At 33.1% G+C, this 12,174-nt stretch overlaps 1 protein-coding gene across 1 annotated transcript; it reads right to left on the bottom strand.

The window, feature by feature from the left end:
• Window positions 1-2,617: 2,617 nt before the first annotated feature.
• Window positions 2,618-12,051, bottom strand: LOC133175311 (glycerophosphocholine cholinephosphodiesterase ENPP6-like). The gene is made up of 7 exons (XM_061310406.1): window positions 11,832-12,051; window positions 10,252-10,400; window positions 8,172-8,334; window positions 6,887-7,176; window positions 5,411-5,578; window positions 3,022-3,115; window positions 2,618-2,867 (listed from the first exon to the last, which is right to left on the bottom strand). Exons 1-7 carry the CDS (start codon window positions 12,049-12,051, stop codon window positions 2,656-2,658), a joined length of 1,296 nt encoding a protein of 431 aa, XP_061166390.1. The 3' UTR covers window positions 2,618-2,655.
• Between the last annotated feature and the right edge of the window lie 123 nt (window positions 12,052-12,174).

Genomic DNA, 12,174 nt, shown 5'->3' with positions numbered 1-12,174 from the left:
TCGAAATCGTTATGATTATAATTATTCTGATTCTACACACAAGCATTCCGAGGTTGATACATGTATAAGATGCTCTAGTTTCTCATTGACAGTATCTATGCAGTTTTTGGAGACCAGAACCATGCAACATCTTAAGCTTAAGTCAAAATCTTTATGATGTACTAAAATGTTGTAGATGTCAAGCAGACCAAAATTAACATATTTATCAATATTGATTTACAAAAGTGTTTTATAGAAATTGCGTCTTATCTTAAGACTTGCTATCTTCAGAGCATCTATGAAACAAACGATATGCAATGAGATAATATCTCATTCAATTTGTAAGAATAATGCCACATGATTCCAAAGTCTCAGTTTGTGATAAGAGTTTCAGGTGGTCATACTGTAGCCTGATACTGAAAAGGTAATTAAAGAGAGCAACGAAGATATACATTGTATATAGAATTAAAAGGACTACCACAAGCATTGGGTTAGCCATGTTTATACTGCCAATTCATCTCAGTTTCATTATTTTTTCGCATATTAAACGAGTTTCACAAAATGTGCTCTCTTCCATTGTTATTGTCTTTTGTTCATTCACGGACTCTCTGATAAACAAGGCGTTTGTTCTCATTGTATTAATATTTTTCTTACCTACATCTCTAAGGGGTGATATATTTTAACAATGCTAATTACCATCCGCACAAGATTCATGATGAGGATAATTGATACACGAACAAATTCTTTGTTCCTATAGCAGATATAACTGGCTCTTTTTGTCCTGTTATTTTGCTTGACGTCCAAGGCACTTCGACTTTTTCACTGAGGTAGGAATGTCACGATGATATTAGTCTGAACATTTGTTTGTGTCTAGAAAAACCGCAAAGCGTTTGGGAAAGTTTGAACAGGCGCAAAGAGACGATATACATGTAGTACGGAATACCTGTTGCTGAATTACACAAATAATTCTGAGAGAGGAGAGACACATTCAATGCCGATTCGCGGTCTTGGTGTCCCCAAACCGAAAAGTAACATTGCTCGCGTGCGGTAGAGATTAAAGGTGCATAGACACAGATTTGACGTTTATATTTTCTCAAATTTTCTGTATAATATCACAACTTATATGTTGCTATAGCATTTCACACGAAAATAAAATTAAAAACTTATTTAATCTGGAAATTATTGAAACTACGAATTTCGGGAGGCGTTTGATTAACACAGTAGCAAATTTTGTTGTGTATTAATGAAAAATATTACATCTATAATCCAGAAAATTCAGAGTAAAAAGGTGCAAAAGCAAAACTTACTCACTTAAGTATTATCAGTCCGTGCTCAGTGTTGTGTAGTTGTGTATAGAGTTTAACAAATTGAATACACCCGTGAAAGGTAAACTGTTTTTGTAAACAGGGCACGAGCTCTGTTGTTGTTAATGTTTACGATTCACCGGGTGTGTTCAATTGTTAAACTCTGCACACACCACTGAGCACGGACTGACAATACTCGTGAGAGGATTGTGCTTTCTACATTTCTACTCTGAAATTTCTGCATTATAGTTTTAGTATTTTTCATTAATTAAAACAACAAAATTGCTACTTTTCTAAAGTAATAAGGATAAAGTTAAAATTTGTGAAAGTGCAAGGATGTGTCTATCAAACGCGTCCAGAAATTCAAAGTTTCAATAACTTTCAGATAAAATAAGATTTTTATCAAATTTTCGTATGAAATGCTATAGCAACATATAAGTCATGAAATTATACAGAAAATTTGAGTAAATATTAACTTCAAATCTGTGTCCAAGCACCTTTAAATTCCTATAGGAGAATATTTAGCTGCCAAAGTCAAATTAGAATGTATAGATCCATTTAAAATATTGTGTTCTGAAATCAGCTTGTTCATAAAATTTTAAAGTCATATCATATATACAAGATGTGTTTCAGTCAGCGATCAATGTAAAGATGTGTTTCAGTCAGCGATCAAACTAGAATCGTTACCGAACGTCATAAAAAATCACCGCTTACTGTGCCGGGTGCATATATTATCTTTTGTACTTCAACTGGCAATAATCAACGTATCAAGTTAAAACTACCAAGACTTCCGAGACTTTCGTTGTTTTATGAATCTTACAATTTTTGGGATCACAGTCTACATAGTATGAATTGTATCGCTTCAGTCTACGAACTTTTTGATATTTCCTCGTAAATACATGTAAATGTTTTTTCCCAATTCTGTTAATTGCAAATATTTACATTTGCAAAATGTTTTCCCTTAATAACACTATTTGAACAAGTCGTTTTTACACATCTGTAAAAACAGGTTCGTCATGCGACCATAAATTGATTGTTTTGTCATAAACGATCTATGTAATTTCATAGTGACGTCATAAGTGATCAACGCGCTCAACACATTCAATTTATACCGTTGAAGTTTGAAAAAAATAAATCAATTTATGGGGTTAAAACTATAGGACCCAACTATTTGTAATAAATCAGTCACAAATGTAAATATAAGTAATAAGGTATCATTTTAAAACTTTTATTGGATGTTATTTCTTAAAGATTGTACACATTGCTTCAAGGATCTGAAATTTATTGTAGAGTATTCTGGGAGTCAATCACACTGTGTTTTATATCATTAAATGAGTTTGAATACAGTATAAATTTTACCTAAAATAATAAATTAGGTGAGTACAACATTAAAAATGGCAAACAGAAACAAAGGAAAGAAGAATTCTGTTGGTCTTGCAGATGATGTATCAGTTTTTATTATCATTTGTGCGATATTACTCCAAGTACCATTGTTTTCCTTTGGTTTTATTCCAAGAATATCACACATTATCTGATACAGTTCCACATTAGCTATTGGCTTGCTCACAAAATTCTTCCTGAATGCTGAATGAGAATAAAACAAAATCATACTTAGTCTACAATGTAATAAATGATCAAAATGTTTCAAAACAGGAGTGTACACTGGTACAAAATGTTAGGAAAGCTTTTTTGTCTGAAAATAAAAATAAAAAACGTGTTGGTTTTTCACTAAACTTACCCGGCCCTGTTGCTCGAAATATTGCTCTCATATTTGGATCAGTATTGTCATATCCGTGCATCCCTTTGGATGTTGTTCCAGGTTTAAAATAACCCTTGTTTAACGATAGAAATTCAATTTTCACTATCTTGGTGTATTAAAAGGAGAAAAAAATGCAAAACAAAGACACGTCTTTCCATTATTATTCTTGAAGCTATATAACCAGAAACCCTACTGGCATGGCCATGTATTGTAACGTCTACAAGAAATTATAAGATTTTACATATATAAAGTATTTGTGCTTTTTTGTCCTAGTTTTATTCCTGAAAAGTGACAATGTTTCTTTCTTTACAACTTACCAAAAAACTTGATAAAAAGGCTGTAATATTTGTTGTTATCCTAATAAAGTATAGTAATATATTTGTATGAAATCGAAATGCGATTTACAGATGTTCATGTAACTTGTTCATTAAAAGTAACTGAAAACTGTAAAACGATTAAATAAATATTAAATATCTTTTTCTTTGTTTGTTTGTTTTTGTTGTTGTTGTTGTTGTTTTGATTGTTTTTTTTTTCTTGTGATCGTCTTCAACCGGTTGACTTCTGATTCCATCCAAAGCATCCGATAAAGGTAACCATTTTTAGTACATGTCGCGAGGTACTACTTTGCTTTGAATTTGCATCTTTCAAGAACTTTTCATGTTATAATCTTTTCTTCATTAGAGATTAAAGATGTTAGGCATATCGCTCTATAATTTAAATCACTGTAATTAAGTAAAATAAAAACGAAACTTTGGTAATTGTGAAAGAATTTAGCAGTATATCTTTATCAACAATATTGATACATGTACGAGTTAATAATATACATTTGTGGTATTTATTATATAAACATACAAAGAGCAAATATCTTCATATCTGTATGAAGTTTTTCGAAGGTCATAGGTCATTACGTGACCTAATCACACAGCGCAGTAATATTTACATAAAAAGACTTACTCTACTTAACAAGATAGCATGTTTTTTCATGCATAAAACTGTACAAAATACGCAAGTAAAATAATAGTCATTTTATTTACAATATAAACGAGTATTTAATAAAGTTCTTGATCGATTTTACAAAGAGAATAGAAAACTACGTGTTATAAGTTTGATGTCTGACTTGCATAGTCTCAACGTTTACTCTTATTTTTCTTGTAGACCTCTGAATGCAATAATGTTTTTTCATTAAACTTTACGCACAATAAATTTGAAAATCTGTTGGAAAATATCAATGTCATGCAATCACGCCACAAACAGCTGACAAACACTGCACTTCGGAAGTTCGGTAGGCACACCTCCATCATCGATCATCGAGATTGTTGTCTTAACAATGTAAGCTGTCGCCAGTGTCTCCGTGTCAACATCATAATAAATATGCCTTACTGAAAATCGTAGATTTTATGTTTCTAATCAAATTTTACTTGATTTCAAGTTAACTGGTCCGGACAAGTGTCTCCATCCATCCCTTTCCGACCGAAATTCCTCCAACTTTTTTATTATCAAACATCGGACGTGTTTCTTGTGTTTTCTAAACATCGAATATGGGTTCTCATGAATACAAAAATTCCTAGACACCAATATGCTCACGATAATTGATCACAAGTAGACTTTCACGGAATATTCCCTTCAAAACAGAATCCTTTGCCAGATGAATTTGAAGCGTAACCGCTTTTCAAGCCGATTTACACCTTGCGTACTTTGTCAAAATCTACGACGAAAAGTTAGTGCAATATTTAATATATTCGATTATATTCAATTGTCCGTCTCAAATGCATATATAAGTAATAAATAACAAGTTTAAAACTTCACTGGGAAATGAAGTGGGTCGGTACGTGATCAAATCTTCTGAGAAGCCCTTCCGCCTTCACAGGATTTGATCACGTGACAGACCCACTTCATTTCCCAGAGAAGTTTTTAAACTTGTTACTTATTTCTTAATTGAAAGTTATAACTGGTCAGATTTATGTATCTTAAAGTCGTATGCAAATGTTATCAATTAAACAAGGACCAGACCAAATCTATTGCAGAATTTTAAGTCTTGTAGCTTTTAACCATGTTTTAATCAATTTGTAACTGCCAGTAGCAGTTTGAAAGAATTATAGAGAATATAGACTATATTCAGTAACCCAGCAGTAACAGTTACCATTGTGTTAAAACATGGCTAGAGGAGTTTTATGCATAAATTGATGTATTCTCCCCTTGAATGAAGCATAAATGAAAAAACCCCAGAAAGTTCCGAAAACATAATTATCAAAAAGATGCTCAAATACGGACAGCTAGACAGACGACCAAATGGATTGATCGATGGACTACGGACACTTCACCATTGCATATTCTCCCTGACCAGTACAGATACGTGTATAATACATACTGCGCATTCGTTACATTTCCATGGTGCCACTATCGCTGTTCCACTATCAGCTTCTATCACAATTGGTGCTGTGCGTGGATGGTTTTTGAGATGATAACGGTCAGGAATTAATTCCTTTTTGTAAACTGTTATATTGGGCTTGTTAGCTGTTACTAAATCGTTGTAAACCTTGAATTTTAATGAAATTATGCTCAAATCAACCAGTAATCAGAAAAAAAAATCAGTTCTTGGCAAAAAATTATTAAATTGTTTACTGAATAAATGAAAATAATATATTAAGTACAATGCAATACACTGTACTCTATTTTTATCAAAATCCAAAATGGTGTTTTAGGAGAAATAAGATTCGGCTTTGATGTACATCCTAATAATTACAAAAAAAAAAAACTTATTTCAAGTATATACATGCATTAATTTGTTTCCATTAAATACTCCGTTAAACTTATCTATGATTTAAGAAACTTTTTCTCAATTGCACTTGTAGAATTTTTTACACGGTTGTTGTTTTGAACAAATCTTTAAAAACATTTCAAGATTTCAAGTGATTGGCCTCACCCTCTTTTACCAGGTTTTTCACATGTATTTAATAGCTTTATATTGCAATGCTTCAATTTCAAAATACTTAGCAACTGAAAGAATAATCATTATCGTGTGGAAAGTAAAGTATCAATGTATAAAAGGATCATTTTCTATATAAAAGTTTTGATAAAATTGGCTCTATAAATAAAAATTGTTCCAGAATAAACTCTAAATTTTTAATTTTAATTTTTGAAAAATCATTTTTACTTTTCAATATACTGAAATAAAAATAAATAAATAAAAATCCAAGATCATGTGTTTAAACTTGTGAGAAACAAGTGACTAGTAAGTTAACTTGAGTGTATTACTTGTATACATTGGGTCTTACTCTTTCTACTCCGCGAGAAAGACCATTCTCTATTTTAATATATAGTGCATGCAAGTCATTCATGGATAACAAAATATTTGGTATAGTCCAACCCACACTTTGCAAAAGTTGTGTCCCTTTGCAGGGTCAATCAAAAGGTCAAAAGGGAAAGAATCAACATTTCTCCTCTTTATGCTACCAAACATTTGGACGTGTTCTGTTGAAACCACTGTGTTTAATTTTTTTTATCTTTCAATGCGTGGATAGTCCCATCTTGGGGCAATCAGTACACAAAATGCGAAGCTTTTTACCAGTCAAATAACAAAGTTACAAACCCGAAAATTACAAAGGCTACAGTGAGGATTCCATGCGTTTTTCCCCAAGATGGCGGCCAAGGGACATAACTTGAAAGTGTGGATTCAACTATTGTCAGGTATATAACAGCACACTGTTTGTATGATTATTAATTTTTGATATTCATAATGTAGAATAACGTAGTCTCAGTGATTTCATAACAATTCTTGAAATTTGCTTTTAATTCAAATTCCTGCAATTCCCCAAAAAAGACTTTAGTTAATAAATTATAATACCTTCTCAAGCTTTCCATCCACTGGCCAGATACTGACATAGGGTACCTCTGACAAAATAACCTTAATATCCTGTAAGTCCAACACATCAGTAATGTTTACCATCTTTGTGATATTGGTCATCCCATGATCAGAAAAAATCATTATGTTGACGTCATTTTGTAAATTAAGTGATGTCAGTCGTTGCCTAAAGCTCTGTAAACTGTTATCAATGTCTTGCAATAAAATTGTTAAATTTTGAGAATCAACACCAAATTTATGTCCATAGTGGTCAGGGGCTTCCAGGTATATTCCTGTAATTTTAATTTTATACAACATTATACAAAGATCACATTCATACATTCATACATGCTTTTTTTTTTTTTAATTTTTTATTTTTTAGAATTTACTTAATACACTCACTTAGTCCTACAAGTTCAGAAACTTGAATCATTATTTACAATATATATATATATATATATATATATATATATATATATATATATATATATATATATGTCCTATGTTGTTTTTTTTATCTCTTTGGCCGATTATGTATCATATTTATGAATATTTTGTGGTGTTTTTATTTTTCAATAATCAGAAATTTATAAGGTATCAGTTATGAAAAATGCAAATCGTAATGAAGTTGTGTTCATGTAAACAGCCCATTCTAATTGTAGCCTAGTATGAAGGCGTTCGCTTTGTGATCGGGAGACCCTGGTTCGATTCTTGTGGGCCATGCCATATACCTAAGACGTAAACATAGGCAGTGACTATTCCTTCGCCAAACGCACGGCATAAGAAGTAAGAGTCGCGCCAGGTCTTTCAGATGAGGCCTTAAAAACCGTGATCCCGTGTCACGGTAGGCGTTGGATCGATAAAGAACCCTCACTGCTCAATGGCCCTAAGTGCCGAGTAAAAGCCTAAATTTGAAGCCCTACACTGGTATATGGTGAAGTCTCTGAAAATTCTGGAATGGGACCTAAACAGGGTTGTCACTAAGATTTGAAATAGAAGGGGAAAATAAAAAAAGTAGAAGGGCGTCTGGGGGTCCTCCTCAGCGGGGGTTGAGGGGGCAGAGCCCCTCATCAGGGGGTGCAGGGGGCCGAAGGCCCCCGGCCGAAAATGAATTTCACAAGTTTTTAGTAATGATTTGGTGGCCTCTGGAAGAACCTAAAATTCTATTTTAATATTGCATTTCCTCAATTTTTAATTAATATTTTCAAGTAATTTCATACAAATAAGTAATACAGATAATATCTTGTAAAATTTTAGGCTAAAACATCATATAACCCCATTTGCTTACCTATAAGATCCGCTGTGTCGTTATGTAAGAGTTTTAAAGTTTCTTGCAGAGAATACTCAAATTCAGGTATAAGAGATAACTTGTAATCAACACAAAGTGTTGGTTTTCTGCCCCTTATTGTCACCTCACAGCCTGGCCAGTAGAAAAAATAAGATTTCTTTCCCTTAATTGAAAAAGAAAACATATGGAATACATGTATACTTTTTACGAGTTTATCTTCGCAACAACATTAAGAGATGGGGAGAGGAAGCGAGACAGAAAGTGATACATGTATCTTAATTACGATAAATTTTATACAATTCTTATACATGTAAGACCAGTTTTAATATGTTGACGGTGCGACCGTTAGGACGAGCGCAGATACCTATGCAGTTTTAATTCATATCCGTCTCTTCAAACCGCACGTGACATTTTGTACGTCCAGACTCTGACGTCAACATGACGTCGTATGTAAGTTGCAATTACCAATTGAAATCAAAGCCTGAACAGTGGCAGTTTTAATGAAGAATGTTTAATCTACTGTTTATTTCTGCAATGTCCATTAAATCAATGTGATTTTATTTTTTGTTGAACCTTTGTTGCATTATGGGACCAGAGGTTACTGCGGAAAAAAAATTGTTTGGATCAATGTGCAAAGTCCGAATTTTCTCTTCGCCCAGGCGTTGCTTTAAGAGCTCACAGTGCGGCGCTTCGCGCCGCTCGCTGCGCTCTCTATAATAACAGCAGTACGAACTACAGATTTTTCATTACTGTTATATTATGTAAACATGCAGTGCATTTATTTGCATGCATGTCCTTAATTTAAATAGAAATTACTCTTACTATTCATTACATTGCTAAAGAATCGAGTTACATTTAAGAGTTGCTAAAATTGTGTTCTGATTACCCACTGTACCCACATGCAGCACCAGGACAAAAATCAAATCATGGATGTATCCTCAATAAAAAATTAAATGCAAGTTTGATCAATTTGCTTAATATTGTCGAAATGAGTCTGGTTCCATACTGATCGCTCATCTAGAAATTGCACATGTAGGACACATGCAGCATCTGAGAGACCCTTTCGATATTAACGCATTTTTGGTCTGTGTAAGATTTTTAAAAAATTATTTCAACAACGTTTCAATTTCAGACACTCTTCCATTCTTGTTGATAACATCATAACGAGGCTTATCAATATACCTTGCAAGACTTGCAACAACGTCGGTATTGACTTGCTCGATAAAACAAAATGTTGTCATCCAACCAAATATAGGCTACGTGCAGAATAAAAAAAAAACAAAAACATGACGAATGCAAACTTGTATATATAGGACTACAGACACTTGAAAATGTTTACCACAAATTCATAACTTTTCTAGAAAATATACGCCATATAGAATACTTTATATTAGAATTTATACAAACATCCTTAAAGACATTATCATTGATGGAAGTTTTGTCGACATGGAGATTACATGTATGAGAATTAATCCTCTAAAAGTGAGAAAGTAAAAAATATATATGTCAAGTACAGCGTCTGATACCACTCTGCACACGTACATGAATCTTTTGAATAGTTTTTCTATGACGTTATTCAGTAACCTATAAAGTAACATAAAAGTAAAGCAAAGGACAAGTCTACATAAGAATCCCTACCATTATGACTTATGTGGCCTGGGGTAGAGGTTTAAATCTCGAAACCTTATTACATGTCTATATCACGAAACATATATGACAGAATTTGATGGACCCATTCTTATGCTGGCAAAATGTGTTTGGGTGGATACTTATCTCTATACATTTACAATGCATGTATTGCATTAAGGGAGGGAGATATGAAGATTTATTCAACGAAGAAAAATCATATTCCCCGAGGGGAATAAATCATTTCTTGGCTATATTAATCTCATGTTTCCCTAACTACAATAATCCTATACCAATTTTTGCCAAAATTGAAAAAAAAAATAATAATAAAATAATAATTACAATACAAACTTTTAAATTCTACACCGCCCTAAAATCTAAAAATTAAAATAATTCCAGACTGACTGCGAATTTAATCTAATTAGAATTTTGTTTTGATAGCTTTATTTCAAACCTCTTTTTCAGCAGTGATCCAAACAGGTTCTGCATCGTCCCACCAAATAGAGAGATTCTGGTCTGGATTTACACCAATTAGAAAATTCTTGTCATTGGTAACATCATGCATAAAATTTCCTACCATACCATGGGATTCACAATGTAAACCTGTTTCATAAGATAGGGAAAAACAAGATGTGTTTGTGAAACACTGATGCCCCCGTATGGCAACTTATAGCAAAGGTTAAATTTTCTCAAACGCAAATCAAATATGTTGCTACTCAAAGTAAGGTCTCGTCTCGAGAAATATACCTGTGAAATATGAAAGCCCTGGCAGCAACCATTGAATAGATATGGAAAAAGTTTAAGTTTTTCAAAAGTAAGTCAAACATGAAGGTCAAGGTCAAATGGTCAAAATTAATGGTGCCCAAGGAGAGGCCTTCTCACAAGAAAGACAAATGTGAAATATGAAAACCGTATCACAAATCGTTCAAAAGTTATGGCCAAGGTAAAAGTTTTTCAAAAATAGGTCAAAATCCAAGGTCAAGATCAAAGGGTCAAAGTTGTTGGTATCCAAAGGAAGGTCTTGTCACAAGGATTACAAATTTGAAGTATGAAACCTGTAGCACCAACCATTCAAAAAATATGGCCAAGGTAAAAGTTTTTTCAAAAATAGGTCAAAATCCAAGATCAAGGTCAAAGGGTCAAAGTTGTTGGTATCCAAAGGAAGGTCTTGTCACAAGGATTACAAATTTGAAGTATGAAAGCTGTAGCATCAACCATTCAAAAAATATGGCCAATTTTAAAGTTTTTCAAAAGTAGGTCAAACTCCAAGGTCAAAGGGTCAAAGTTGTTGGTATCCAAAAGAAGGTCTTGTCACAAGGATTACATATATGAAGTATAAAAGCGCTAGCACAAACCATTCAAAAATTACGACCAATGTTAAAGTTTTTGCAAAACCGGGTCAAACTCCAAGGTCAAAGGGTCAAAGTTGTTTGTATCCAGATGAAGGTCTTGTCATAAGGATTACGTATGAGAAATATGAAAGCCCTAACACCAACCATTCAAAAGTTATGGCCAAGGTTAACGTTTTCCAAAAGTAGGTCAAACTCCAAGGTCAAAGGGTCAAAGTAATTGATATCCAAAGGTGGTCTTGTCACAAGGATTACATATGTGAAGTATGAAAGCTCTAGCACGAACTGTTTAAAATCTATGGCCAATGTTAAAGTTTGGTAAACTTTTGCAAAACTGGGTCAAACTCCAAGGTCAATAGGTCAAATATGGTGGTACTCAAAGAAAGGTCTTGTCACAAGGAATACACATGTGAAATATGAAAGCTATAGCTCAAACCAATCAGAAGTTATGGACAATGTTAAAGTTTTTGCGGACAAACAGACAGACAGGGCAAAAACTATATACCCCCGAATCTTCGATACGGGAGCATAAAAAGGAACATATTTATATATGTAAAATTTCAAATTCATTAACCAAAAATAAAATTTCAAGAAAAAAATATCCAGGTAATTTTGAAAAAAAGACTATATCCATTTGAAATAACTATACTAAGTAACGTTGTAAGAACTAAACAGAATAATTTACCTGTCATGATGGAGTAATAATTTGGGTAAGATAAAGTAGGATAGTCTGACAACATGTACTCCGCCTTCACGCCTTCTTTCGCCATATTAGCAAAACCAGGCAGATTCACGTGGTCAAAATAATCCCATCGAAATCCGTCCATGAGGATAACAACAAGTTTAGAACATGAAGCAAAGCAAAATGTCGAAATGATGAGGAATACCTTTGTAGTACAATACATCATGTGTCCACAAAGCAAAACCTGGAGATATGTGAGAAGAAACAATTGAAAGTAGTGAAAAATTGGTACATGTATTTTCCCGGCAAACTACATGCAGAAATCCGTCTCTGAGAATTCAGTAAA

The sequence above is a fragment of the Saccostrea echinata genome, unplaced genomic scaffold, assembly GCF_033153115.1.
Source record: "Saccostrea echinata isolate AGI-Se365-2 ecotype Australia unplaced genomic scaffold, CSIRO_AGI_Sech_v1 ptg000062l, whole genome shotgun sequence".
Lineage (NCBI taxonomy): Eukaryota > Metazoa > Mollusca > Bivalvia > Ostreida > Ostreidae > Saccostrea > Saccostrea echinata.
The sequence above is the reverse complement of the archived record's forward strand: the minus strand, read 5'-3'. Positions and strand labels throughout refer to the sequence as shown.

Coding starts and splice junctions, on each gene's coding strand:
- LOC133175311 (XM_061310406.1), bottom strand. CDS start 12,051: ATGTATTGTACTACAAAGGTATTCCTCATCATTTCGACATTTTGCTTT. Junction 7,177..8,171: donor CGACACAGCGGATCTTATAG/GTAAGCAAATGG, acceptor TTAAAATTACAG/GAATATACCTGGAAGCCCCT. Junction 3,116..5,410: donor GGAAATGTAACGAATGCGCA/GTATGTATTATA, acceptor TCGTTAAACAAG/GGTTATTTTAAACCTGGAAC.